Source organism: Schistocerca piceifrons, chromosome 2, assembly GCF_021461385.2.
Source record: "Schistocerca piceifrons isolate TAMUIC-IGC-003096 chromosome 2, iqSchPice1.1, whole genome shotgun sequence".
Classification (NCBI taxonomy): Eukaryota; Metazoa; Arthropoda; class Insecta; order Orthoptera; family Acrididae; genus Schistocerca; species Schistocerca piceifrons.
In genome coordinates this window covers 470,859,464-470,885,512 of record NC_060139.1, presented here as the reverse complement: position 1 = coordinate 470,885,512, position 26,049 = coordinate 470,859,464, and the positions used below count along the sequence as shown (strand labels likewise).

The following is a 26,049-nucleotide window of genomic DNA, read 5'->3' as shown; positions in this document are numbered from 1 at the left end:
GCAACTCCCTGTAAAGATGATCGCTGAGCTGCAGACAAGCTTCTAGAAAAGACTATCACATCTTACAATTAATTTTTGACCACAGCCTTTGTCAGAAAACGAGAGCGCACACGTATTCACACAACCACACAGACACAACTCATGCACACATGACTGCCATCTCCGCCCGCGGCGTCCACAATCTATGAGAATCAGATCGAAACAAATCACTCCTCATGCCTCACTGCCTCTCTTCGGCAGCTGCTAGTCTAGCGGCAAGAAGTGGTGGCAGTACTGCCTGCAAGCCGAGGGGAGGGTAGGGTAGGAAGGAGAGAAGCAATAAGAATGAGCAAGTAGGGCAGCGGTGCACGTCCTCAGATACACACAGCCACCAATGATGCATGGCATCTCAGTAAACAAACCATTTCATCTACTGAGATGAAAACAAGATTTTTCCAGTGTTTCCCCCCCCCCCCCCTCCCCTGAAATGTTTGAAATTCCCTGATTTCCAGAACCTGTGGCAACCCTGGGTAAGATGCTGCTTGTGGGAGCATACAGAGACAGAAGGGGCAGAATAGGGCAGTTAGGTGCAGTCTGTAAGTTAGATGGAGGTGAGGGGTGGAGGTGGGGGCGGTGGCGGGGGAAGGGAGAGGAAAACAAGAGACATAAAAAAGACTTTGGGTGCTTAGGTGGACTAGAAGGCTGTGCAGTGGGAGAAGGGAAGGGGAGGATATATCCCATGTTCCTGTACCCGTTCCAGCATCAAAATTTGTTAGTCACTGTCCTTCACCCCCCAGCAGTACACAATCTTTTATTCCCCCTATTGATCCAGTTTTTATACTTCTCCTTCCCACCCCCCCCTCCCGGTCCAACACTCATACTGCACCTAGCTGCAGTACCTTGTCCCCACCACATTCCTGTATGCTTCCACAAGCAGGACGCCATCATCCCCTATCCCCACCCTGCTATCCCTCCCCCTTCTCACCCCAGCCTCTTCTTTACCTCCACCGCCCAGACTGCTTCTCCCACCAGGTGCTGTTGCTCACAGTCCAGCCTCAGTGGCTTGTGTGTGTGTATTTTGTCTACTGTGGATGAAGCCCTTTTGTCCAAAATCTCACTTGCTACAGTCTTGTTGTTGTGTCTGCCTGCAACTCAACATCTTCACTATAAGATGAGTAGCAATCTGTTCTTTTCATAAAGGTCTCCATAAATGAGCAAACCTGTTTGTCAGATGAGCCCTTGTCTAGCCATAGATTTATCAAAAAAGTCCATACACATACAAACAAGGTTTGTCAGTTTCAGCTCACTTTGAAGCAGATGCTGTACATGTATGTGAGTATTTTGACAGTAATGAGAATGGCAACAAACACAAGCAAAGCAGCAGTCCTGGTACTGACTTTGACGCTGTGTTTAAAGAAGAAGAAGAAGAAGAAAACAAGACACTGGTCCAGGGAATGGTTTAAAAGGAGAGAGAAATATATATGTGAAAAACTTAACGGAAATGTTACACTCAGAACATCAAGATTACATCAACTTCCTGCAGATGAACAGTGAAACATTTAATAATTTGTCTAGAGCTACTTAGCCCTCGCACTGAAAAAGAAGACTTAGGTATGTGAAAAAATATTCCCTTCTACCAGCTCCTCTAATGACAATTCATTAAAATATGTACCACAACATAGGAACTTGTAGCCTACATCATCCGTGGAACAACCAGAGAATTTCAACTTCTTTTAATTCATTGCACTACCACTTGTATGCTAGACGTAAAACTGATTTTGTTTGTAACCTCTTCCTGCGTAATACATGGAAAAATGCGATACCTCTACCATTTTGGTAATTGTCAGTGCTGTTTTGATTTTATCCTTGGCCATAGTTTCCACAATGGTGGAAACTAACGACACAGTGAGATAAATTGTAATAAAACAATCAAACATGTGCGGTGAATTATCAACACACAGAGTGTATATGTGGACAAGGAAAAAAAAATTCCCGGATTTTTCCCAGTTAAAAATACACTTTCTCCCGGGTGAAAACACTTTTTCCGTGTTACTCACAGTATATTTTCCCTCGTAACTGGAAAACTTATCAATCCTTTGAATGGTTATGTTTTTTACACGGGTGTAGAATTTCCTGGCTCTTTAAAAAACTTTTGGAAATATTTTTGATGTGCAGCAACATGTACGCTGCATATTTTCGTATAACGATAGTATAAATTCAAGTTCCACCAACACCGCATCTTATTTTCCGAACCATTGTAATTGAGATTGCGATGCGCTTTTGTAAGCCAGTCATAGCTCATATTACGTGATCCTGTCAGCCGATTGTTGTAGTCAGCTAACAGCAACACCAATGTTAAGTAGTGCAGATACACAAAAAGGTAAGGTTAATGTTTTAAATTAATATACATAGTGTTGCTACAAGAAAAGCAAAGCTTTCATATATAATATTGGTCTCGAAGGTTAATAAGTTGCAAGAGAACTTAAGCATGTTACATTGCGCGTGTTACACTTTAAGATATATCACAGGAATGTGCAAGTAAAATTTTTAGGCAAGTCCAATGACATGTCCTCCGAGTTTTCCCACAAATAAATTGGCTACCGCAGAGGAGAGAGAGCTTCCCGTAGCACTATTTGCTCATAATAACGACATGAATGTCTGATCTTCTGGGACTGAAATACTTCTAAATGGCTCGTCATCAAACGCTCTGTGATTTAAGAAATTCATCGTACATTCTCGCACATAGTTCAACTTGCGTAAAAGGAAATTTACTCTGAAAGTAACACTTTTCAAACCATTCGCAATATTTTCCTGCAACCTGTTAGAAATAGGTTCGTTTCAGTAGTCGTCAGAGAGTGCCAGATAACAGGCGCCACCGCACTTTAGCAGCTGCTATGACGCAGGAAGCCCGTATGTTTGTACATGTAAAACGTTAAAAGATCTTACATTATGCCATAAAAGAAAAAAGACATCAGAGAATACTCCAAGACCATCGGAATTTTGTGAACCATACTAAAATGGCAGATTTAAAGTGTATACTTTAGAGCACATTCGTATGTCCAGATTCCCAATGAAGTAGGCCTCGACCTGATATTAAGCTTTTCAGTGTGGGTTTCGGGAGTACTGTTTTAACTCATTTTTGATTCTTTATTATGACATAATGCCATACGTGCTAGAAGATGAAAACGTGCACTTAAAATGCAGCGAGCAGCTGAAATTAGCCAATAGTGTGGAACTAAACACTTTGTTTTGAATAGATTCACTGCACCAGCATAAAAGATTAATAAAAACCAAATTTCTTTAGAAAACCAACAAAAATAACTTCATTGTTCAACAAAGCGATTAATGCATGGCTGTCAGAAAAGTGGAAATAAAATAAAATCTGAAACTAATAACGTATATCAGCCTTCCGCAATTATGTGAATGTATTTTAATTCACTTGATAGCTCCCGACCACAGATATTCATTTTGTTTTCATTTGATGTGTGAGCAGTAAACAAAGAGGAAAGAGCAAAATCACTAAATGTAAACACGGGTCACATGGAGACTACACACTTCCCCACACTATAACCCAGACTCCTCTGCGCAGCAGCCTCGGATCTACGATATTTCCGAACTGGGGCAATTAACTGCCACAGTTACTTTATAATAATATAAGTATAAGCGAACAGTAATATTTTAGGTTATTGCATATCTTAAGGATATAGCTTAAATTCTTAATGCTCTATTCAATCTCTCATATTTTCCAATGCTTATAATGATTAGAGAAAACAAGATTAACATAATGCGTAACAACACTGTGTAGCACATGGAAACATTCTGAGAAACTGCCAAAAAGTTAACAACATTATGGAGGTGAAACAAACTACTAACTTAGGTTGCAGGTACATATAGTTTCCATTGATTTCTACATTTCAGCTCACCACATGTGTCATGTACTTGCACCTGAAGGTCATTTTTATAGTATTAGTTGTGTAATAAAATCACTATGTAACCCAACTGTCAATATACATTAATTCCCAGTCTGATGTCTTGATGTCTTGTCTGAACCCCCGCCCCCCCTTCACACACACACACACACACACACACACACACACACACACACACACACACACGATCACTATAATGAATCTACAACAAAACGTGAACCGACAAACTGCTAACAGAGTAACTTTGCTGTTATTCTTAGGCTATAGCTCCTAAAATATGTATTGTTTGACGAAATTTGAGAGGCCAAAGGAACAAACAACACAGATATGTGACACCTGAGCTAATTTTTGTTTAGTCAATGAGTAACTTCCTTATGGGAAAAAAAAAAAAAAAAAATCAGCACTGCTAATTAGAAAAACCATGAGATCAAGCATTACTTACCCTAAGTTCCTTTGTAAGCAGGTAAGTGACTATTGTAGTAAGACTTGAGAAGAATGGTGCAAGAAACACACAAACATTCCTTATGTCAATGGTGACATTTATTAGCTGAGCTAAGTGGTACAGGACAGCAGAAGTCACCATCAGCCCAGGATATATGGTTCCTATGGCAGAATGAAAACAGAATTCATCTGTAAGTACCAGGATATTTGCAACTTTTTTTTTTACACTATACTTTAACACAATGTCATTACTATGCTGAAGGGTTGATAAGACTAATTACCAACATAAAGAAATCTATTGTGAAGAAATACTTCTTTCATCATCTTACATATACAAAAGGCAAAGATAGGTTTTAACATGCCACCAACAATGAGGTCATTAGAGACAGTGAACAAGCTTAGAAATACAAGGATGCAAGGGAAATTTGCCAAGTCATTTTCAAAGGAATTACAATGGCAATCACTTTAAAGATTTGATAAAACACCTCAAAACAGCATCTGGATGGCTTAACAAAGGCGAGTCTACTATTTAAATCTTCCCACAATAAGGCAGTTGAGTAAGATGAGGAGGAAATTAGACTTCACATGCACGCAGTATGATGTAGCTGTTCAATATATGTCAAATACTTTCAGAAGAAAAATTAGTTTTTTAAGGAAAGAACTGGCACATACAAGCAATACAACATTTTTCTTTAACTATCAAAAACAGTCTTGGTCACAATTTATTTATTACGGTGACTGGTTTTGACCACTACTGTGGTCATCTTCAGACCAATGAGCAAGAACCTCCTCCTGGTGGTAAATCACATATTTGGAACACATTGATTACTGTTCACTCATACAATGTATTCAAAAGTAATACAGCGTTTATTCCACGTAATACAGCGTTTATTCCACAAAAGAGTAGAAGCTCTTTGTTGATTACCAAAATGACCGAGAAATATGGAATGGCAGAAATACTTAGAAATTGGCCGCATAATCAATACCGAAATGGATGGAACAATTTCATACTGAGAGAGCACAAAATTACTCACCTTTAATAATTATATGCATAAAATTTCCAAATTTCATGTAAAAAACTTTTGTTGCTGGAAGTTTCCAACATGTGCCTCATTGGGAAAATTTGAAGAAATCTGAATTTCTCCTAAACAGTCTCATATTCAAATATGTTGTTAGTCAGATAAAATTCTTAGGAATGTCTATTTTCATCAGTAGTTTTAAAACTAAATAAGCCACAGACAGATTTGATTCTTCCAATTAATTCTCTCTCTTACATTACTAGACTGAGAAGCCTTTACTTCATCACCAAAAGCCGATAACAAAACAACTTCTATAAGTTAATGAGAGGCGGTCTTTCTTCACCTATGGCATGTTATCCAACTTAAAGGAATATAAACATGTATAAGAAAGTATCCTTTACCGATATTTGCAGGAAGTTACTGAAAATTTAAGTCTTGTGCGATGAAAGCCAACCATGAGAGAAACCACTGATCTGGTTGATACCGAAAGTATTATCACCTGAAACCTTCCTACAAATAGTTTTATATAAAAAAATCTATTGTCCAATGCGTCAGTACACATCCACCATGAACGTGTGGAGTAGCAACTGGGAGAAGTCATGGTTATGGAGTATTTGTTCTGTAAAGCAACAAATTCAATGCTCAAGAATATTGTCATTATAGTAAACGTAGGTTACGTCCCATCTGTAATACATAACATTTGAGTGAATTAAATCTTAGTGTTTCACTTATATTACTCACCATGCTCAACTAATATTACTCATCATGCTCAATGTTACACATAAGTCTAAGATTATATTGCCATTAAGTAGGGTCAACTTTGGGAAAATTTCATGGATTGTGTCTAGTTCAGCTGCAATTATCAGTGGCACTACTAAACAATGCTTTTGTTTCGTACAACTACAAGTCAAAAAACAATAAAGAAGTTGTTATTAAAACAAACAATGTTATGTATATATCTGAATACACAACTTTCACACTACTGAAACTCTATTTTTTGTTTTTTGATCTGTAAGGTTGGGTTAAGAAATTATCAGCTATGTGAGTAGTGAGGGCAGATAATAACGTATCTCGTAACAATTCTTGGAGGTGATTCATCTATATCAGTACTCCGCAAATCACATTTAATTGTCTGGCAGAGGGTACATTGAACCACCTTCACATTAATTCTCTATTATTCCAATCTTGTACAGCGCGTGGAAAAAATGAACACCTATATCTTTCCGTGCGAGCTCCTAATTAATATGTTTAGTTCACGACATTTTATAGACACTTAGCAGCAGTGTCAAAAATAGTTGCAGTGAAAAGTTAAGTACAAGAAGTTCAACAGCAGCTATAATAAATGGAACACTTCTTTCAAAACTCAAGGCTTGAACAGCACAATTTTTTTTAATTTCTTTCAGTTCCAGTTCTTTCATTTCTCTATACACTTTCAGTGTTGTTATCCTCATTTCATGTTTCCCAAGCGCCACCGTGTTTTTATTTTAAGTTCATTCTCTATGCACTGTAATCTACTATTGCAGCTTTGATGTTGCACTGGGAGAACACTTTCTGTTCTTTTTGATTCTGGGACACAGTTTTGATGTTGTATGTTCTATAGCAGAGCGAAAGTTTGTGTGTTGTGCATCTGCCTGTAATTAGAGTTTCAGTTATTATTAATTCAAAATATGTGTCTTATTACTGTCAGTTGCGTTACACTATCATTCTTTCCAACTCAATGAAAACGCTCTTTCCTATTGTCTTCATTTCCACTGTCATCAATGAGAACAATATTTTAATTTGAAGTTACTGTCTTCTACTCATTTCTGAGAGTACTTTTAACACAAAAAAAGAAAAAAAAATCAAATTGCAAATATCTTTAATTACAGACCACTCATGATGCTTTACCTCAATAACGCGAAATGCATCTGATGAAATAACACACATTTTCTTGTAGTTGCGACAACAGAACAAAAATAACTTCAGGAATTCAAAGGCAACTACGGGCATTAAGGTTACACAAATGAAAAATTCATCTACTCATTTACTGGTGTTCTGAATGAACTGCAACATTCAGTGTTTATTTGCATCCACATTAAAAACACGAAATGAATAAGAATATAAAAAAATAATATCATGAATTCCTTTTACACAGCAAATTGATTCAAAAAATTTATCTGTGCATATAAAATGCACACAAACCACCGCATATAAAATCCGGATTGTCATCATAGCATTGGAAATAACAATAAATTGTGGCTTCAGGCCTGTAATTAGCTTCTGCCCATTTTCCATAACAATAAGCATGATGAAATTACCACTTCCAGGTTTATGCATTTCACAACCATGGAAGACTGATACTGTTTTTGCCCCAGTTTACACAGTACATTAATTACATGGGGATGAAATACAGCAAGTGTGAAGTGCATCTTAAAATTACACCCTGCCATTTGTGAATGCTTTCTTGGTTCTTTTATTAATATTGTCATTCTGAATTTTCAAACATTTCCAGTCACAATTTGTCTGTGCGTTCTATGAATTGAAGTCAACAGCAACTTATTTTCAGGCCATTTTGTTGCTTTGTATTTACAATGCATGGGTAATAGCTGCAGTCAAAGTGTGGTAATTATATCAATAGCTGATTATAGTGCAGTTGTCAAGCGTGTTTTGTGCCAATTTAGATCAACATTGATCATTCTTTTTCAGTGTGTCAAAGTTTAGTGTTATGCAACGGCACTTAGTCCTGATCACAGTTCAGTTTCTTGAACTAAGGTCGAAACTGAACTCAAGTAAAATGTTTGTAAAATCTACCCTTAATGGTTCCAATTTTATTACAAAAACTATAAAGTTTTACAATTAGTTGTTAACTCACATGGCAATTTTCACTTGACATCTTGAGAAACACACAACACTGACAGACCTAATAGCAGGGCACAACGAAATTTACAAATTCAGCAAGATATTATTCTAGATTTGAAGCAGATTGTAGATTTGGAAAAGAAGGATAAAGGCTATCACAAACAGTATTGCCTCCGAAAAGTAAATATCCATAATGGTTGGCCCGGAGGGGCTAATATTGCTTACCTCCAATTATCCTCCCCAGAGGATACCATGCTCGATCATCAAACCAATTGTGAAACTTGTAAAAGCCTTCCTCAGCTAAATATTTTGTTGTTCTGTAGTTGAAATATGGATCAAACTCATGTATGACACTTTCAAACCTCAATACTGAGAACAATCTAGTTGCAAATGCTGTAAAAATGGAATTATTACAATTTTACAGAACAACACCTTAAAATTTTGATGCTGTAAATTAGCATATATATTGTGATATTGTGCCTTCATGTTCTATCATTTGTGTAGATTAGATAAACTTAAAATTACAAACATATTACAAGTCCACATACTGTGCTAAAAGAGTATACTGTGTGGAATGTCATCCATGTTAGCTACAAATATTTACTTTTTAAACCCAAAGGAGCAGGTTTAGCAGACTAATTGATTAGGTTTTCTTTCTACATACAAAGTAGAATCTTTCTGTAACAATGTATCAGCTGAGTGTGGATGACTTGTGTGTGTGTGTGTGTGTGTGTGTGTGTGTGTGTGTGTGTGTGTGTGTGTGTGTGTGTCAGAGAGAGAGAGAGAGAGAGAGAGAGAGAGAGAGAGAACAGGATTAAATTCAGTGCTGAGGCACAGTCTACTACTGTCCAAAAGAACCAAGATTAAAATCCTTATACAAGTTCTTTGTGTGTTCCCTTATATTTGGTTTAAATGGTGACATAGTGGAACATGATAAACAAAGAAAACAAACAGCTCTCTTATTGACACACAATACAATCTGCATTTCAAACAGCAGTAAAAGTGAGATTACACCGTAACAGCTTCATTAGCACCGACACAGTTTTCAGACATTTTCATGCCTACTGCACTATCCTGACCACTGCTTTTTATCAAAAGTAGTGAAAGCTGATGACCAGAAGCTATTTCTTATGCTAAATATTTAGAAATCAACAGTTTTAACTTTGATCCCTGGTCAACAACAAAACACCACCAAAGCAAACAAAATGAGAACATGCTTTACCTCTTTTAACTACATAGCACGTAGCAGGAATAGATATATTAGTGCACTGTTTCATCAGCTTCAGGAATTTCCAGACAGAATACAACCGCTACTGTGTTTGTTAGGGTACTGCCCTAACAGTCCTCCAAATTAAAATGTCAACAAATGACAGTCACGTGAAACAATGTAAAATTTTTATCTTTGGAAGTTGATCATGTGTAGATACACACCTTGTGAAAGGCTTGGTTAGTTACATGTTGCGTGAACCATTTTGCACGGTAGATCTTAAAGTCGTGGAACAAGTCATTTGACATTCACATTGCAAATTAATTTGTACATACGGTTACATTCTGAACATTTCCAAGTTTTCTCTCTCTCTCTCTCTCTCTCTCTCTCTCTCTCTCTCTCTCTCTCTCTCCCTCTTTTTTTAAGAAAAATGAGTTAATATCACTTTGGCAAATCACCAAAAATTTTTGTTGCAGCATTGTGTATTCCTTTTTATGCTAAAGACAACCTTAATATGGAGTAATTAATGTCATTTCCCCTTCTGATATTGTAGTTAAGTTCCTCATTGTTCCTTTTGAACTGTAGTGGATTATTTACAACAAACTTTGCGAGAAAATAAATATACTGTGTAGCAGTAGTCAGAATGCCCAACCTTAAACAGATGTGTACAAGATGATGGGTGAGCACCACACATTATTCTTACGGCACATTTTTGAACAATGAACACTTTCTTCCTTAAAGATGAGTTACCCTGAACATTATTCCATTATTGTTGAATGAAAATATGCTAAATATGTCAACTTACTGATTTGTACCTCTCCAAGATTTGCAACAATTCTAAGTGCAAATGTCACTGTACTAAGAGGTTTTAATAACTCCAAGTTAAATTCTCATCAATATAGACCCCTGAGAATTTTGGAAGTTTCCACCATATTTATTATTCCATTATGTGCTACACTTATCACTGTTGTAATACTTCTAGATGTGCAGAACTGAATACACTGTGTCTTCTTAAAACTGAGGGTGAGAATATTCACAGAAAACCAGTCAATGATACTTTTAAGAACTCTGTTTACCATTTCTTCTGTTTCTATACGTATGCTTGGATTGATCACAATACTAGTGTCATCTGCAAAAAGAACTAATTTTGCTTGTTGTTTACTATATCGAAGATTGTTGACATACGAGGAACAGCAGTGGACCTTATTTCTTCCATCTGAATTATGTCCTTGGACTATATTGCTTGAATTACCAAGTACAACTTTCTCCATTCTTTTGGTTAGATATGGCATTATCAATTTGCTGACTATACAATTACCTTAATAAAACCTCAATTTATCTAGGAGAATATTATGATTCACACAGTAAAATGTGTTCGATACTTTGCAGAAAATATCAACCAGAGCTATTTTATTAGTTAATGCTCGTAAAATTTGGTGAATGAACATACAAATGGCATTCTTAGTACATCATCTCTTCTGAAATCCAAATTATGGGGGATATTATCGTTGCCAAGAATACATCATCTCAAAAATGTTGGAAAATTATGTCAGCAGTGAAACAGGTTGGTAGTTACTGACTTCTCTCTTCTCGCCCTTCCTAAAGAGGGGTTTAACAACTGAATATTTCAACCTCTCTGGAAAAATGCCTTGATTTAGTGATGCATTACATGTTTCTGATAATACTGGGCTTACTACCTGAGAAAAAATTTTTAGTGTTCTATTGCAAACACCATCAAAACCAGATGAGCTTTCATTTTTGAGAGAATGTATAATTCTTTTTAATAGCAGAAGAAGAAGCTGGGGGACACATTCATGTGACTGAATTTAAGTTAAATTTTCAACATACTGCTGTGATTTTGTTCTTGAACTGTTTGTGCCTATGCTTTTGACTAAATTTAAGAAATGATTCTTAAACACATTTGCTACTTGTAACTATCATTTATAGCCCTTCCATTCAGTTCAATAGTGATGTTGTCCTATTCTGTGGCTAGCTGTCCTGGCTCTCGTTTCAATATATTCCATGTGCCCTTAAGTCAGTTGTCAGAAGTACTGATTTCTGACATTAGGTGCAAGTTTATTGATTTTTAAAAAATAACCTTTCTTAGCAATTTTGAGCAGTGTGCAACTACTGAAGGATACCTACTTGTTCTTGCCAAGAGATACATTTCCCTTTTTCTTTCACATAATACTTTAACACCTCTAGCGATCGATGCTTTTTTACATGGCGATTTAGTGTCCTTTCTGATAAGCTTATGCAGAAAGCTATTTTCAAATAATGATATGAATTTATCATGGAATAGATTGAATTTAATGGCAGTATTTGGTTCATTATAAATTACATCCCATGTTATTGCCCGTAAATTATTCTTAAAAAAAAAAAATTTGTCCGGGAGTCATTAATTATTCTAACTGATTTCCAGTGAGGACTATCCACACAGGAAGGTGCTATGTTATTTATGCTAACTTTGCATCATCATCAGAGACAATATTTGCTATTAAGTAAACAGTTATTTTCTTGCTTTGAGCTTCATCAAAGAAAATATTATTGATTAGGGCCCTACTGTCTTTATCCACCCATCATGGAAAGTTAATTACTGAGATCAAATTTTAGGGCCCAAATAAGGTTTCCAGATCATTTTTGTTATCAGTATCCTTCAGCAAATATACACAGAAGTGACCAAACTGTTAACTGTTTCCTGCTCTACAATGGACAGCACAGTAAGGAATCCAGATTCCTCACAAATAGTTCAAAATTTCCCAGTGGGGATCTTCAGCATTAATTCACAAGTGCACACGTCTTTGTGCTGATCACTACAAATCTAATAGTCTCAGTGTTTTTGAACTTCACTTCTGTCTTAAATGTATGCAGCAACTCTTTTCCCCATGTTATTTCTTCATGAGTAAGCTGCAATAGTGTAATCTTTCATACATAACTTATCTAACCCTGTGGTTATGTTGTGCTCACACAGGCACAGGATGTTTATCTTTTCAGATCGCTCTAAATTTTCCAAACAGACATGAAGCTCTTTTAAACATGAAAAACAAACACGAATTCATTGCAAAGTTTCCACAAAAATGCAAAATTAAAAAAATCAAAACAAAATTAATGTGAGTATACTGTCAAAACTTACATAGAATGGCTGCTAGAGATAAAATACTCAGCTTCAACAATGTCTCCTGCTTATCCGTAGACATACGAAAAGCACGAGACTTGACAAGTAGCCCCATTGTGCTATAAGGTGACCTGTAAAAAGGAACACATTTATGTCATTATAACTGCTACTTGTGGACACATGTCTGAAAACTGAAGCATTTCACAGCAAAAAATTCAACACAAATAATTCTACCAATGTGGGATGAATCAACAGGAGACCAATTGATTTGCAAACAAATTCGTGCTTCTAAAGCTTTTGTAACAGCTAACATATTACAAAATCTTCCATTTTGATGGTTGAAAATTTCCCAGCATATTTGTGAGTAGATCTGAGCAGCCTCTTTAGTTACACTGATTATCTGTAACTTGACTGATAACATTACACCCTTCTACATCAAACTGGTTGTTCACAAAACAAACATACCCTGTGTTGTATCCAACCTCTAGTTCTTTTTCTGTGAACATCATGTTCACAGGCACTACTGCGTATCTAATTTTTTAAAAATGGTTACACTTTATTATTATTAAGGACAAGAAGAAAAATTTCCAACAATTTAGGAGTACAATAGGTACCTCTTACAGAAACTGTACTAACCAGCACAGATGGTTTATTTGTGATAGACCTTTGTCTCACACAGAAATATATGATGTGTTTGTTTCTCCTTATTGTGACATGTTTCAGCATGTGCAGTCATCACATACTGTCCTATAAGGAAAGAGAAACAAAGAGCAATCAACATGAGCTAATTTACAAATAATTTTGTCTGTCTGTGAACAAATGTTTGAAAGTGAACAGAGAGAGAACAGAACATTGTTTATTTTGCTTCAATGTTAATTTATGGAATGAATTTTTTTTGGGTGGGGGCAATGACTCTTGCCAATAATATATAATTTGTGTTGACACTTTGCAATTATATCTGTGGTGGTTGCCATTCTTGCTGCCACTGCTGCAGATTTCAATCTAAAGACTGGTTTGCTGCAGCTCTACACTAGTCAGTCCTGTGAGAGTCTCATCATCTCTGCTTAACTGCCTAAATCTACATCCACATGAACTCACTTGTTATATTCAAATCTTGGTCTCCCTCCACAATTCACTGGCACTTTCCTCCATTACCTAACCGACAACTTATTGATTCTTGAAGATGTGGTTTTACACAAATTAATTTCTCACTGATTTGATTCAGAACCACTTCATTTAATCATCCAGTCTACCCGTCTAATTTTAAGCACTGAAGAGCATGTTGTGATTTCCCCAACATGCCAGTGCTCGAAGACTCTCTGGGCAGTGATGGCTAGAAGACTTCTGTCTTTCAGTGCTTCAGAGAGCTGTTAGATGGATGTTCCTGTTTTCATAAAGTGATACCAAACTTGAAAAACATATTACAGGTGTCATCGGTTCACACACATTTGTTGATGACAGTGTGCTTCTGTAGTCATCTTGATTGCAAAAGTTTGTCATAAAATGGAATACAATCTGACAGACGTAAAAATTCCGGTGCTACTTGAAGAATGTGGTTCTGAAGTTGAGAATGATGGTTTCAAAACCAATTAGTCTTTCTGAAACAAACATTAATCTACTTTTTTTCTTCATGTTATAAGCAGGACCACACTAAGAAGCCAAAAAAGTTAACAGATTTTTGTAGAACACAGCAGTCACTGTTATGTGAATGGAATGTGTTAATGTTAACCATTTTTTGCTCAACAATTTTTTTCTCCAGAAATGCTTTTTTGCTATTGGCAATCTGAATTTTATATCCTTTCTACGTCAGCAATTGTTCTGCTACCCGAACACCAAAACTCATACTATTTTCAGTGTCTTGTTTCCTAATCTAATTCTCTTGGCATCACTTAGGTTAATTTGGCCTCATTCGTTCATCTAATAACCTCTTCACAAGACACTAGACAATTGGATTAGTGGATCTCTCCTATCCTTTGCCATCTGTTGTAGAATTACCAAGTCATTGGTAAAAATAAAAAATAAAAATCTCTTTTCTTCTTCCTGAACTTTAATGTCCTTTCTGAATTTCTCCTTGGCTTGCTTCACAGCTTGCTCAAAGTGCACACTGGAAGACATTGGGAGAAGGTTACAACCCTGTCCCTCTCCCTTCTCAAATACTGTTTCCCCTCTTATGTCCTTCAACTCTTAAAACTGCAGTCCGGTTCTTGAACAAGTTTTATATAACATTTCACTTCCTGTATTTTATACCTTCAGAATTTGAGAGTATATTCTAGCCAACAGTGTCCAAAGCTTTAAATCCACAAATACCATTAACGTAGTTTGCCTTTCTTCAATTTAACATCGAAGGTAAGTCGTAGGGTCAGTATCGCCTCATGTGTTCCAGTACTTCAATGGAACCCAAACGGATCTCCCCTTGGTTGCCTTCTACCAATCTCTCCATTTTTCTATAAATAATTTGTCAGCATTTAGCAACAATGAATTCTTAAACTGATAGTTTGGACATACTCACATCTGTCTCCTTTGAAACTGAAATTAGTATGCTTTTCTTGAATGTGTGAGTATTTTCTCATATATCTTGCTCTCCCAAGATTCACAAGAGAGAATTTCATTTAGACAGCTGCCTTGTTTTAGCTTAGGTGTTTCAATGCTCTGTCAAACGCTTACTGTACTATCTCATTTCTTCATCTATTTTCTCTTGCCATAGCGTTGCTAAGTTTCTTTCCTTTGTATAGTCCATATGTATGCTGAAGTGCCAAGGAAACTGGTATAGGCATGTGTATTCAAATACAGAGACATGTAAACAGGCAGAATACGGCACTGCAGCCAGCAACCCCCATATATAACAAAAAATGTCTGGTGCAGTTGTTATATCGGTTACTGCCGCTATGGCAGGTTATCGAGACCAAAATCATTTGAGCTTGGTGTTACAGTCGGCACACGAGCTATGGGACACAGCGTCTCCAAGGTAGCGATGAAGTGGGGATTTTCCCATACAACCATTTCACGAGTCTACCATGAATATCAAGAATCCAGTAAAACATCAAATCTCCGACGTCGCAGCGGGCAGAAAAAGACCCTGCAATAATGGGACCAATGACAACTGAAGAGTATCGTTCAATATGACAGATGTGCAGCCCTTCCAAAAATTGCTGCAGATTTCAAAGCTGAGCCATCAACATGTGTCTCATGCAAACCATTCAACACAACATCATTGATTTAGGCTTTTGGAGCCGAAGGCCCGTTCATGTAGCCTTGATGACTGCACGACTCAAAGCTTTATGCCTTGCCTGGGTCTTTCAACGACAGTGAATACTGATGACAGGACACTTGTATCCTGGTCGGTCGAATCTCATTTCAAATTGTATAAAGCAGATGGACGTGTGTGGGTATGGAGACAACCTCACGAATCCATGGACCCTGCATATCAGTGGAAAAGAAGTTCAAGCTGGAGGCAGCTCTGTAATTGTGGGGGGCTTGTGCAGTTGGAGTGATATGGGACATCTGATATGTCTGACAGGTGACACGTACGTAAGCATCCTGTCTGATCACCTGCATCCATTCATGTCCATTGTTCATTCCGATGGACTTGGGAAATTCCAGCACGTCAATGCGACACACCACGTGTCCAGAATTGTTACATAGGCACTCTTGTGCATTTGAACACTTCCACTGGCCACAAAATTATCCCGATATGAACATTACTGAGCATATCTGTGATGCTTTGCAACATGCAGTTCAGAAGAGATCTCCACCCCCTTGTTCTCTTACAGATTTATGGACAGCCCTGCAGGATTCGCGGTGCCATTTCCCTCCAGCACTACTTCAGACACTAGTTGAGTCCATGCTACATCGGCACTTTTGCATGTTCGCGAGGGCTCTACACAATATTAGGCAGGTGTACCAGTTTCTTTGGCTCTTCAGTATATATTCAATTCCGATTCAAAAACATTTGTCTGCACAAGCAACTTATCTGACACCCCTGCCATCTCCCTCCTATTATTTCATACATTTTCACTCATACTGGGTTTCACTATTAATTGTGATACACGCTGTGTACAAATCTTGCACACGAGTGGTGCTGGCACACTTCTCAGATTGGTGCCCATGTGACCACTGCAAATGATACCCCCCTGCATAGAAATTTTACAGTAGTGGCGCCTCTGATACCCCTCTCAACCTGGCGCCACAAGCAGTCGCCTGTGATGCTTGTGCTTTAAACTTGCCCAATATTCGTTTCACCTTTCAGTCTTCGTTCAGGACTGGCTTGTCAGCTGAGATTTTGATATTCACACAGCTTCTCTTTTCTGTCAATGTTTCAGTTAATTTCATGTTTTAGACATATGTACTGTCCACTGCATTTTCATATTTCCTCCTTTCCTCAGTTGAATTCAATATCCCTTGTTTTATCCAAGAATTTCTACTAGATCTTGTCTCTTTCCACATTTGATCTTCTAGGCTACATTCGCTATTTCATCTCTCAAAGCTGCCTTTTCAACTGCTACTGTGTTCTATTCCCATTTCAATCAAGTGTTTGCATTTATTCTAGGTCTTACTCATAAAATATAAATGCATTCTGTGTATTGTTTCATATACCATTATCAGTCTTCCCACCACTGTAGCCCAATAAACCTTACTACAGGGCGTTTCAAAAATGACCGGTATATTTGAAACGGCAATAAAAACTAAACGAGCAGCGATAGAAATACACCGTTTGTTGCAATATGCTTGGGACAACTGTACATTTTCAGGCGGACAAACTTTCGAAATTACAGTAGTTACAATTTTCAACAACAGATGGCACTGCAAGTGATGTGAAAGATATAGAAGACAACGCAGTCTGTGGGTGCGCCATTCTGTATGTCGTCTTTCTGCTGTAAGCGTGTGCTGTTCACAACGTGCAAGTGTGCTGTAGACAACATGGTTTATTCCTTAGAACAGAGGATTTTTCTGGTGTTGGAATTCCACCGCTTAGAACACAGTGTTGTTGCAACAAGACGAAGTTTTCAACGGAGGTTTAATGTAACCAAAGGACCGAAAAGCGATACAGCAAAGGATCTGTTTGAAAAATTTCAACGGACTGGGAATGTGACGGATGAACGTGCTGGAAAGGTAGGGCGACCGCGTACGGCAACCACAGAGGGCAACGCGCAGCTAGTGCAGCAGGTGATCCAACAGCGGCCTCGGGTTTCCATTCGCCATGTTGCAGCTGCAGTCCAAATGATGCAAACGCCCACGTATCGTCTCATGCGCCAGAGTTTACACCTCTATCCATACAAAATTCAAATGCGGCAACCCCTCAGCGCCGCTACCATTGCTGCACGAGAGACATTCGCTAACAATATAGTGCACAGGACTGATGACGGCGATATGCATGTGGGCAGCATTTGGTTTACTGACGAAGCTTATTTTTACCTGGACGGCTTCGTCAATAAACAGAACTGGCGCATATGGGGAACCGAAAAGCCCCATGTTGCAGTCCCATCGTCCCTGCACCCTCAAAAAGTACTGGTCTGGGCCGCCATTTCTTCCAAAGGACTCATTGGCCCATTTTTCAGATCCGAAACGATTACTGCATCACGCTATCTGGACATTCTTCATGAATTTGTGGGGGTACAAACTGCCTTAGACGACACTGCGAACACCTCGTGGTTTATGCAAGATGGTGCCCGGCCACATCGCACGGCCGACGTCTTTAATTTCCTGAATGAATATTTCGATGATCGTGTGATTGCTTTGGGCTATCCGAAACATACAGGAGGCGGCGTGGATTGGCCTCCCTATTCGCCAGACATGAACCCCTGTGACTTCTTTCTGTGGGGACACTTGAAAGACCAGGTGTACCGCCAGAATCCAGAAACAATTGAACAGCTGAAGCACTACATCTCATCTGCATGTGAAGCCATTCCGCCAGACACGTTGTCAAAGGTTTCGGGTAATTTCATTCAGAGACTACGCCATATTATTGCTACGCATGGTGGATATGTGGAAAATATCGTACTATAGAGTTTCCCAGACCGCAGCGCCATCTGTTGTTGAAAATTGTAACTACTGTAATTTCGAAAGTTTGTCTGCCTGAAAATGTACTGTTGTCCCAAGCATATTGCAACCAACGGTGTATTTCTATCGCTGCTCGTTTAGTTTTTATTGCCGTTTCAAATATACCAGTCATTTTTGAAACACCCTGTACAAACAATGTGTTTTGGAGATACATTAAAGGTGATGTATCACTGAAACAGCATATTTATATAATACACAAATATAAATACAAAATCCACCCAATATGGCACGTTAGCTTTTAAGGCACTTAAATAGTATTTGCAGACTCAATTTGTTTCTGTCCGTCAATCAGAACACAGGACACATGATTATTACAAGCAACTGGGAATAACAGGATGGCAGAAGATAAAAAGAGCCAAATATTTGTGACAAGCAGCAACAGAAATATCGGGTCGACGGAAGCGTCCGATCCCACCTGTCTGCTTTGACCCGCGACGTAAGGCTGTTGTGGTGTGTGACGTCACGACAGTGCGGAATTTAATTTGTGAGAGTGGTGTGTTTGTAGGTGTTGTTTTGATCCAATCAATGGTGCTCTCTGGTGGTGTGTTAGGTGATGTTTTGGGTTTAGTTTGCGAGTGTGGCGTCGTGTGTGAATTTTGGTAAATTGCTTTTTTTATGTCTCTGGTAGGTATGGATATGACCGACAGGGTCAACAGTTTTTGGCTGTCGGCTATGATGGGGGACAGTGCGTTGCCTCTAATAAAATTTCTTTAACTATTCGGATTTTTGGATGAAGTCGTGAAGAAATGAGGCTTACTTAAAGTTCCGGCATCTCAGTCCATGGACGGCTGTATGTGGAGATGTCGTAAGGATAACAGGTCAAGGGAAGTGTTTGAACCCAATGTGTGGCTGTGAATGTTGGTATTTGTATCGGGAGATGTTTTTGAGCTATATAGGTCAAGGGAAGTGTTACGTCCTAATTTATGGGATCGGGGGCTACTGCTGAGCTATATAGGTCAAGGGAAGTGTTTGATCCCAATTAATGGGGTCGGAAGCTGCTGTTGAGTTATATAGGTCAAGGGAAGTGTCCGATTCCAGATGATATTGTGTTTAGTGGTATTTGGGGAGTTTTGTGATGTTGGTTTTTTTCGTCTTTTGCGTGGTTTTGTATGGGGTGGGTGTCTAAATTTGTTTATATTTAGTTTGTCCCCACCCAAAAACCCCCTATTTCCCGCGCATGTCCCGTTAGTGTCATTAGGCTTTTTGTGGAACGTGTGTGTGTGTGTGTGTGTGTGTGTGTGTGTGTGTGTGTGTGTGTGTGTTTTTCGCTGTATTTTCGTCCTCATAATGTGTATGTAACGACTTTATATGCGCCATATTGGAAACGTGGTTTACGGTCGTTTCCATCATATTTGTGACATCATGGGTCAAAGCAGACGGGCGGGACCGGACGCTTCCGTATTTCCCAAATATCATTGCCGCTCATTTCACGCACAGCCATTTAGGCTGTGCTCAAAGGGTTTTGTCTATACACACCCCCAGCAATCACAATATATTCTGGGAAAAAAGACCAAATATTTATAAGAAACAATATTATAATATTGATCATCACAAATATTCAGCTGGGGCAATTTAAGCAGTGTTCTTGGCTCACAGTCAACCACATTTTACGAAATCTTGACATACTCAGGGAAAAAATTGCCAAATACATGTTACAAGCAATATTATAAATTTCACTAGTGCACTCTAATCTACCGGCCAATCTGTCTCCACAAACATTCAAATCTGTTACTTTCATCAATTCACAACAAAACTGTTACCTTCCCAATGTATCTTACACTTTGCTAGGCTGCAGCTCAATCAGTCACTAAAACCAGATTTTTTGTGACAACTGAAGCTGTTCTCTTTGGTGCCTGCCTTGCCACAATCTCAGAAAGCATTATATATTCAGAAAAAACATACAAATATTTGCGACAGTGAAAAATGTATATGTCACCGCTTCACTCGGAACAATTTAACCTGCGCCATTACTTCCGAACCTGATCACACCGTCAGAAATCGTGATTTTGTAAACAGCAACATATTTGGAAAAAAATGGCCAAACATTTCTCACAACCAAGAATAGAAATGTCATTACTTCACCCACAGCAATTTAAACTGTGGTCTTAGCTCCCATGTTAATCACATCCCCAGAGAAAACGGTTTCTGCAACCAAAATTATATATGAAGGTACAGCTTTACTAGTTTCCATGCTGTACGTATATTGATTTACATGCTTATCCAACAAAGAAGTCAATTTGTGATTGGCTGACCAGATCATACGTCCTTTGTTAGCGGTGATTGGCTGACTTGTGTCCCTTGTGCCCACTGTGATTTGCTTCTTTCACCCAATCTAACAGCTGTCATCTCGATATCACCCCTTAAAAGCTAACATGCCATATTTGACATGTCATCATTATTAATATTTGTGAATCAAGAAAAATCTATAGTTGCAATGATTAACCACATTAAAGGTAACTCCAAGATACATTGTTTTTGGTTCGGTATGTTGTACTACTGCAGCAGGATGTGCAATAATGGTATATAAAAGTGTTATCACAATCTGCATTGTGTAAAAAAGAGAGAGAGATAAGAAGCTTGTATATGATTGTACAATGGAGTGATACTGAAGCTGAGATTTTGCAGCAGATTGCTGGGCAATTCGGTGTGTGCTGAAGCAATGTAAATGGAAATCCGAAAGGAATATTCAACATATAATTATAATTTGCATCAGTGACTGGGTTCAATAACTACAGCTTGACTGCTGCTATGTGGATATCTACATAAAATGCTAATTTTATTACAGAGTATTAATCTAAAAAAAAATTGTGTTTCGTGGGATAATAAGGACCCATTTAGCAGCAACACATTATTCCAGGTCAAGGAAACCACAGAAAAGTTAAAGTGTGACTGTCAGGCAGGCATTTCATTCACTTTCCTTCTCAACAAAATATTCCAGATGAGACAGCTCTATGATAAGAGGTTAAACCTTAATCCTCCTCTCTCTTCCATGACAAGAAAGAAAATGAGCCAAACAACAAAGCCCACACTTGTGCAACGATTGAGTCATTGATGAATACTAAATATTCTGTACAACAGTTCAGTCACTGAATTGATGTTGATTCACTTCAGGATGCATGCATAACATTCAGCCTTACTATGTGTTTTGATATTAGGTAGGCTATGGTCAGGATATTTGACTACTGTAGTGTTCATTGTATGCAAATATAATACTTTACAAGAAGGAGTCAGCAAAACATTAACAGTATCCAATATGGTACACACCACAGGATCACCAAACACCAGTATCACCAGTATACAGACAAGAAATAGAGCATTGGATGTGAGACAAAGGCAGAGAACACTTTGGCAATTCCACAAAGTACACTATGCACCCTCTGTGCAGAATGCATCAAACATCTGAGTTCTCGTTAGCACACCACAATGAGTAGTAGTCATCTCAGACCCTCAAAATCCTCAATTTCATTTAGAATAGTGAGAGTAAGCAATAACTCTTAAATTTATATCTCAAGCACAAATTATTTATAGCACGGTGCTAACTGCTGAGGGGGGAAGCTACAGGATACTACCACAAAACAGGGACAGGCAATTACATAAGAACATACATATAAGTATTGGTGTTAACTAATATAAAATACGCATTTTGTAAGTTTTGACTATTTTTCCACGTACTGCAGAGAAATTACAACAGTTATAACACCTTTACGTAAATATACACCAAGTGCATTGATGTTATTATCAACCACAGATCACAAAGTTGGTAATACTGTAGAAACACGAAACAATGTAAAATCTGCAGGGCTATACAAAGTACCAATGAACATGCTGAAACAATGCGCACAAGCATATAAGCTCCTTTAACAACCACAGTGAGAATTATGCTCTTCGTTAAACAGATGGACAGATACAAATTTTAACATTAAATTTTAACGCTAAAAAAATTTTACATCTGAGGTTTAGCTCACAACACTAGTTGAAAATATGGGATCAAAGTGAGTAAATTGGGTTTTTATCAGGGACACAAATATAACTACCCTATTCTTATATAGGCCTAAAGTGTTCAGCTTTGAACTATTGAGATAGGAAATCTTACTGTGAATAACCTCTGGATGAAATAAATGACACATTAAAAAAAAAATAATAAAAAAAACCTTTTTGCCTATATCTATAATATACAAAACAAAGACATCATTCCCCTCAACGAAGTGCCAACTGCAGGCCTACCTATACACTATTGGCCTTTTGAAAAATGCACTTTCAACAAGAACCACCAAATGACATTGTAAGGGGGGAACACCACCCACACACACACACACACACACACACAACGGAGGTCAACAATTGAAACATACAAACAAAAACATTCCAGATACCATATGACATCACAACTTGAAGAATAGAATGATGGGTGGCATTGTTCATTAGAAAACTGCTTCACCTCACTTAGTATGTAGTAAACCACAGAAGAACTCTTACTTTCCCTTTGTAGCATTTCTATTGCAAGGAGTTTAACACTTTGATTCAGTACAAATGTTTGATTTCCAGCAAAACACCATAGGAATGGTCATTACAAATAAACTGGCGCAAAATTAAGTCGTTTAAAGCAGATACTTAACGTAAAAAAAAGAAATCTTTCATTGCCCCGCTGTTGTTTGCAAACTATGTCTGTCAGTGCACCACAAAGTTATAAGAAATTCCAATAAATAAACATACTGAGAAATCTCCCATTACTTTTATGAAGCGTAAGAGATACATGATATAATGTAGTTTGATATATATTTCAGCTCAAAAGAAGTACAGTAAGACTGAGTACTCAGTAAGGGTGACTAAAGACAGCATGTATATAATGGGTCAACAATTCACCCTGAGGGAGCTTCTTGAAATCAATGCAATAACCAACCAACAAGAGACACAAAAACAGTGTTCCCAAAACACCGTAACTAAGTGAATTTTTGTCTAACAATGTATAGTCAGCTCAACCAGGTATACAACTCCGGATGTTGGTACCAAACCAAAAACCCATAAGGCCATACAATCAGCCTCTGACATCGTCACCGTGGTGCACAACCGAAAATGTAGACATGAATAGATACTTGGTTTCTCCAAAACTTTGAGGAGTATCTCATTCCACCTCCCACTCTCTTCCCTTCTAGTAGGTAGTGATGTTTTTCTGGTGACGTGCAATATTCCTGCACCGTACACGCTATATTTCAGAATTATACTCCAACCCCGGGCTAATAATCAACGATCTCTCTAGCCAGATGTTCGAATTTCAAGAAGAAATGCTGTGTAAGTGGAAGCTGCAAACAATGTACAAACACACGCATATAAACAAATTGGAATTCCCCACAGTAGGTAGCTTGCAGAATTACAAAACGCCTGTACAACCATGAAATTAACCCATTACAACAAGCCGGTACGACACGTACTTACAACATACAAGGCAATTGGCAAGCCGGTAGTCGGAACACATGCACATCCACCTAACACGTAGATATATTTAACTTTTCTAACACCTTTCATCGCTTTATACTAATACTAATCATCATCAACACTTACAATAGCTCGCGGCACCAGTAATTGCACTTCAAGGAATGTGTACTTCAACTCATGGAAAAATTAAGTACTTGCACACGTTTCACCACATCAGCAGTTGGCAGCTTTTATCAACTTCCCCAGAAAGAGAAACAACAATATTTCAAAGATATTCAACACAAAGTAGGTTTGTTTAGAATCGATAATATGACATTCAGAGACCTACACATTTGGGAATTCGATTTTTAGGCATTCAGTGAAGATGAAAGCGATATGCAGCAGGTGCTATTATTAAAGAATACTTAAAAAATTGTAAAACAAGTGTTGGGTATGGAACTAAAAAAAGTATGCATCGAATACACGAAGATGATGATGCCATTCCGTTCATTTGAGACAGCAACATTACAACCAACAATGTATGGCCTTAAAACACTGTAAAAAGTTCAATCAATTTTTTTATATAGCTATAAGAATACATATTTTCTTCTGAGTTATATAGAATAGAAAATTATACACTAATAAAATGAAGGTCTTTGACACTGTCTCACATAGCATTGTAATTGAGAAACTTGGAAAGATGTGGAATAATTAAAACAGAAATAGCACTACTTGGGTCGTATTTGACAAACAGATGGCAAACGGTTGTTGTTAGATTACATAAAGCAATTGACTTTCAATAAAATATGGGCTCCCACGTTTCTCATTTATTGTCTAAGTGAATGGCCTTCCCAAATGAATGTATTACCAACTTATCCCGCTGAAATTAAGAAGATTATACATTCTCTCAAAAATAAAAGCGCATCTGGATTTGATGATGTTTCCAATACATTACTAAAATTTGTTAGCATGTAGTAAGCACAGTCTTATCTGAAACATGTAATGAATCTCTAACTCAAGGCATTTTTCCAGAGAGATTGACATATGCAGTTGTTAAACCCTTCTGTAGGTAGGGTGAGAAGAGAGATGTCAATAACTACCAACCTGTCGCACTGGGTTGATATAATTTGCCAAAGTTTTTGAGATGATGATGTATTCTAGAACAGAATCTCACCTTGGAAAACAATAATATCCTCCATAGTTTTTATTTCAGAAGAGTTGTTCTATTGATAATGCCATTTGTATGTTCACTCACCAAATTTTACGAGCATTAAATAATAAAATAGCTCCAGCTAATATTTTCTGCAAACTATCTATCGCATTTTACTGTGTAAATCACAATATTCTCCTAGAAAAATTGAGGTTTTATGAAGGTAATTGTACATCCAGCAAACTAATAATGCCATATTTAACCAAAAGAATGATAATTCAAGCAATATAGTCCAGGGACATAATTCTGTCTGGGGAGAAATAGCATATGGGGTTCCCCAATGTTTAACCTTAGATCCACTACTGTTCCTCATATGTAAACGACCTTCCGTATAATAAACAACAAGCAAAATTAGTTTTTTTTCAGATGACACTAGTATTGTGATCAATTCAAGCATACATATAGAAACGGGGGAAATAGTAAACAAAGTTCTTATAAGTATACAAGTATCATTGACTGGTTTTCTGTGAATATTCTCAGCCTCAGTTTTAAGAAGACACAATGTATTCAGTTCTGCACATCTAGAAGTATTATAGCAGTGATAAGTGTAACACATGTTGAGGGAATAATAAATATGGTGGAAAATTCAAATTCTCAGGGGTTTATATTGATGAGAATTAAAAATAAAAAAGCACACATTTAGGAATTCCTAAAAATCTTAGTACAGCCACATTTGCACTTAGAATCATTACAAATCTTGGGGAGATGCAAACCAGTAGGTTGACATATTTTGCATATTATCATTCAATAATGTCACATGGAATAATGTTCGGGGTGATTCATCTTTCAGAAAGAAAGTGTTCATTGTTCAAAAATGTGCCATAAGAATAATAAGTGATGCT

The 26,049-nt window shown here is 37.6% G+C and overlaps 1 protein-coding gene across 2 annotated transcripts in view; it reads right to left on the bottom strand.

Annotated features, from left to right (window-relative positions):
* The window catches only part of LOC124776543 (dolichyl-diphosphooligosaccharide--protein glycosyltransferase subunit STT3A), a 114,696-nt gene extending 90,419 nt beyond the window's left edge, over window positions 1–24,277 (bottom strand). Inside the window, exons 1-5 of one of the 2 annotated variants that reach the window (XM_047251574.1) lie at window positions 24,145–24,262; window positions 13,165–13,275; window positions 12,547–12,659; window positions 8,432–8,599; window positions 4,351–4,511 (exon numbers count right to left, since the gene is read on the bottom strand). In XM_047251574.1, coding sequence (XP_047107530.1) covers window positions 4,351–4,511; window positions 8,432–8,599; window positions 12,547–12,643 — 426 coding nt within the window. In that variant the 5' untranslated portion in view covers window positions 12,644–12,659; window positions 13,165–13,275; window positions 24,145–24,262. Of the gene's footprint in view, window positions 1–4,350; window positions 4,512–8,431; window positions 8,600–12,546; window positions 12,660–13,164; window positions 13,276–24,144 lie in introns of both variants that reach the window. The other variant, XM_047251573.1, reaches the window with a different exon arrangement.
* Between the last annotated feature and the right edge of the window lie 1,772 nt (window positions 24,278–26,049).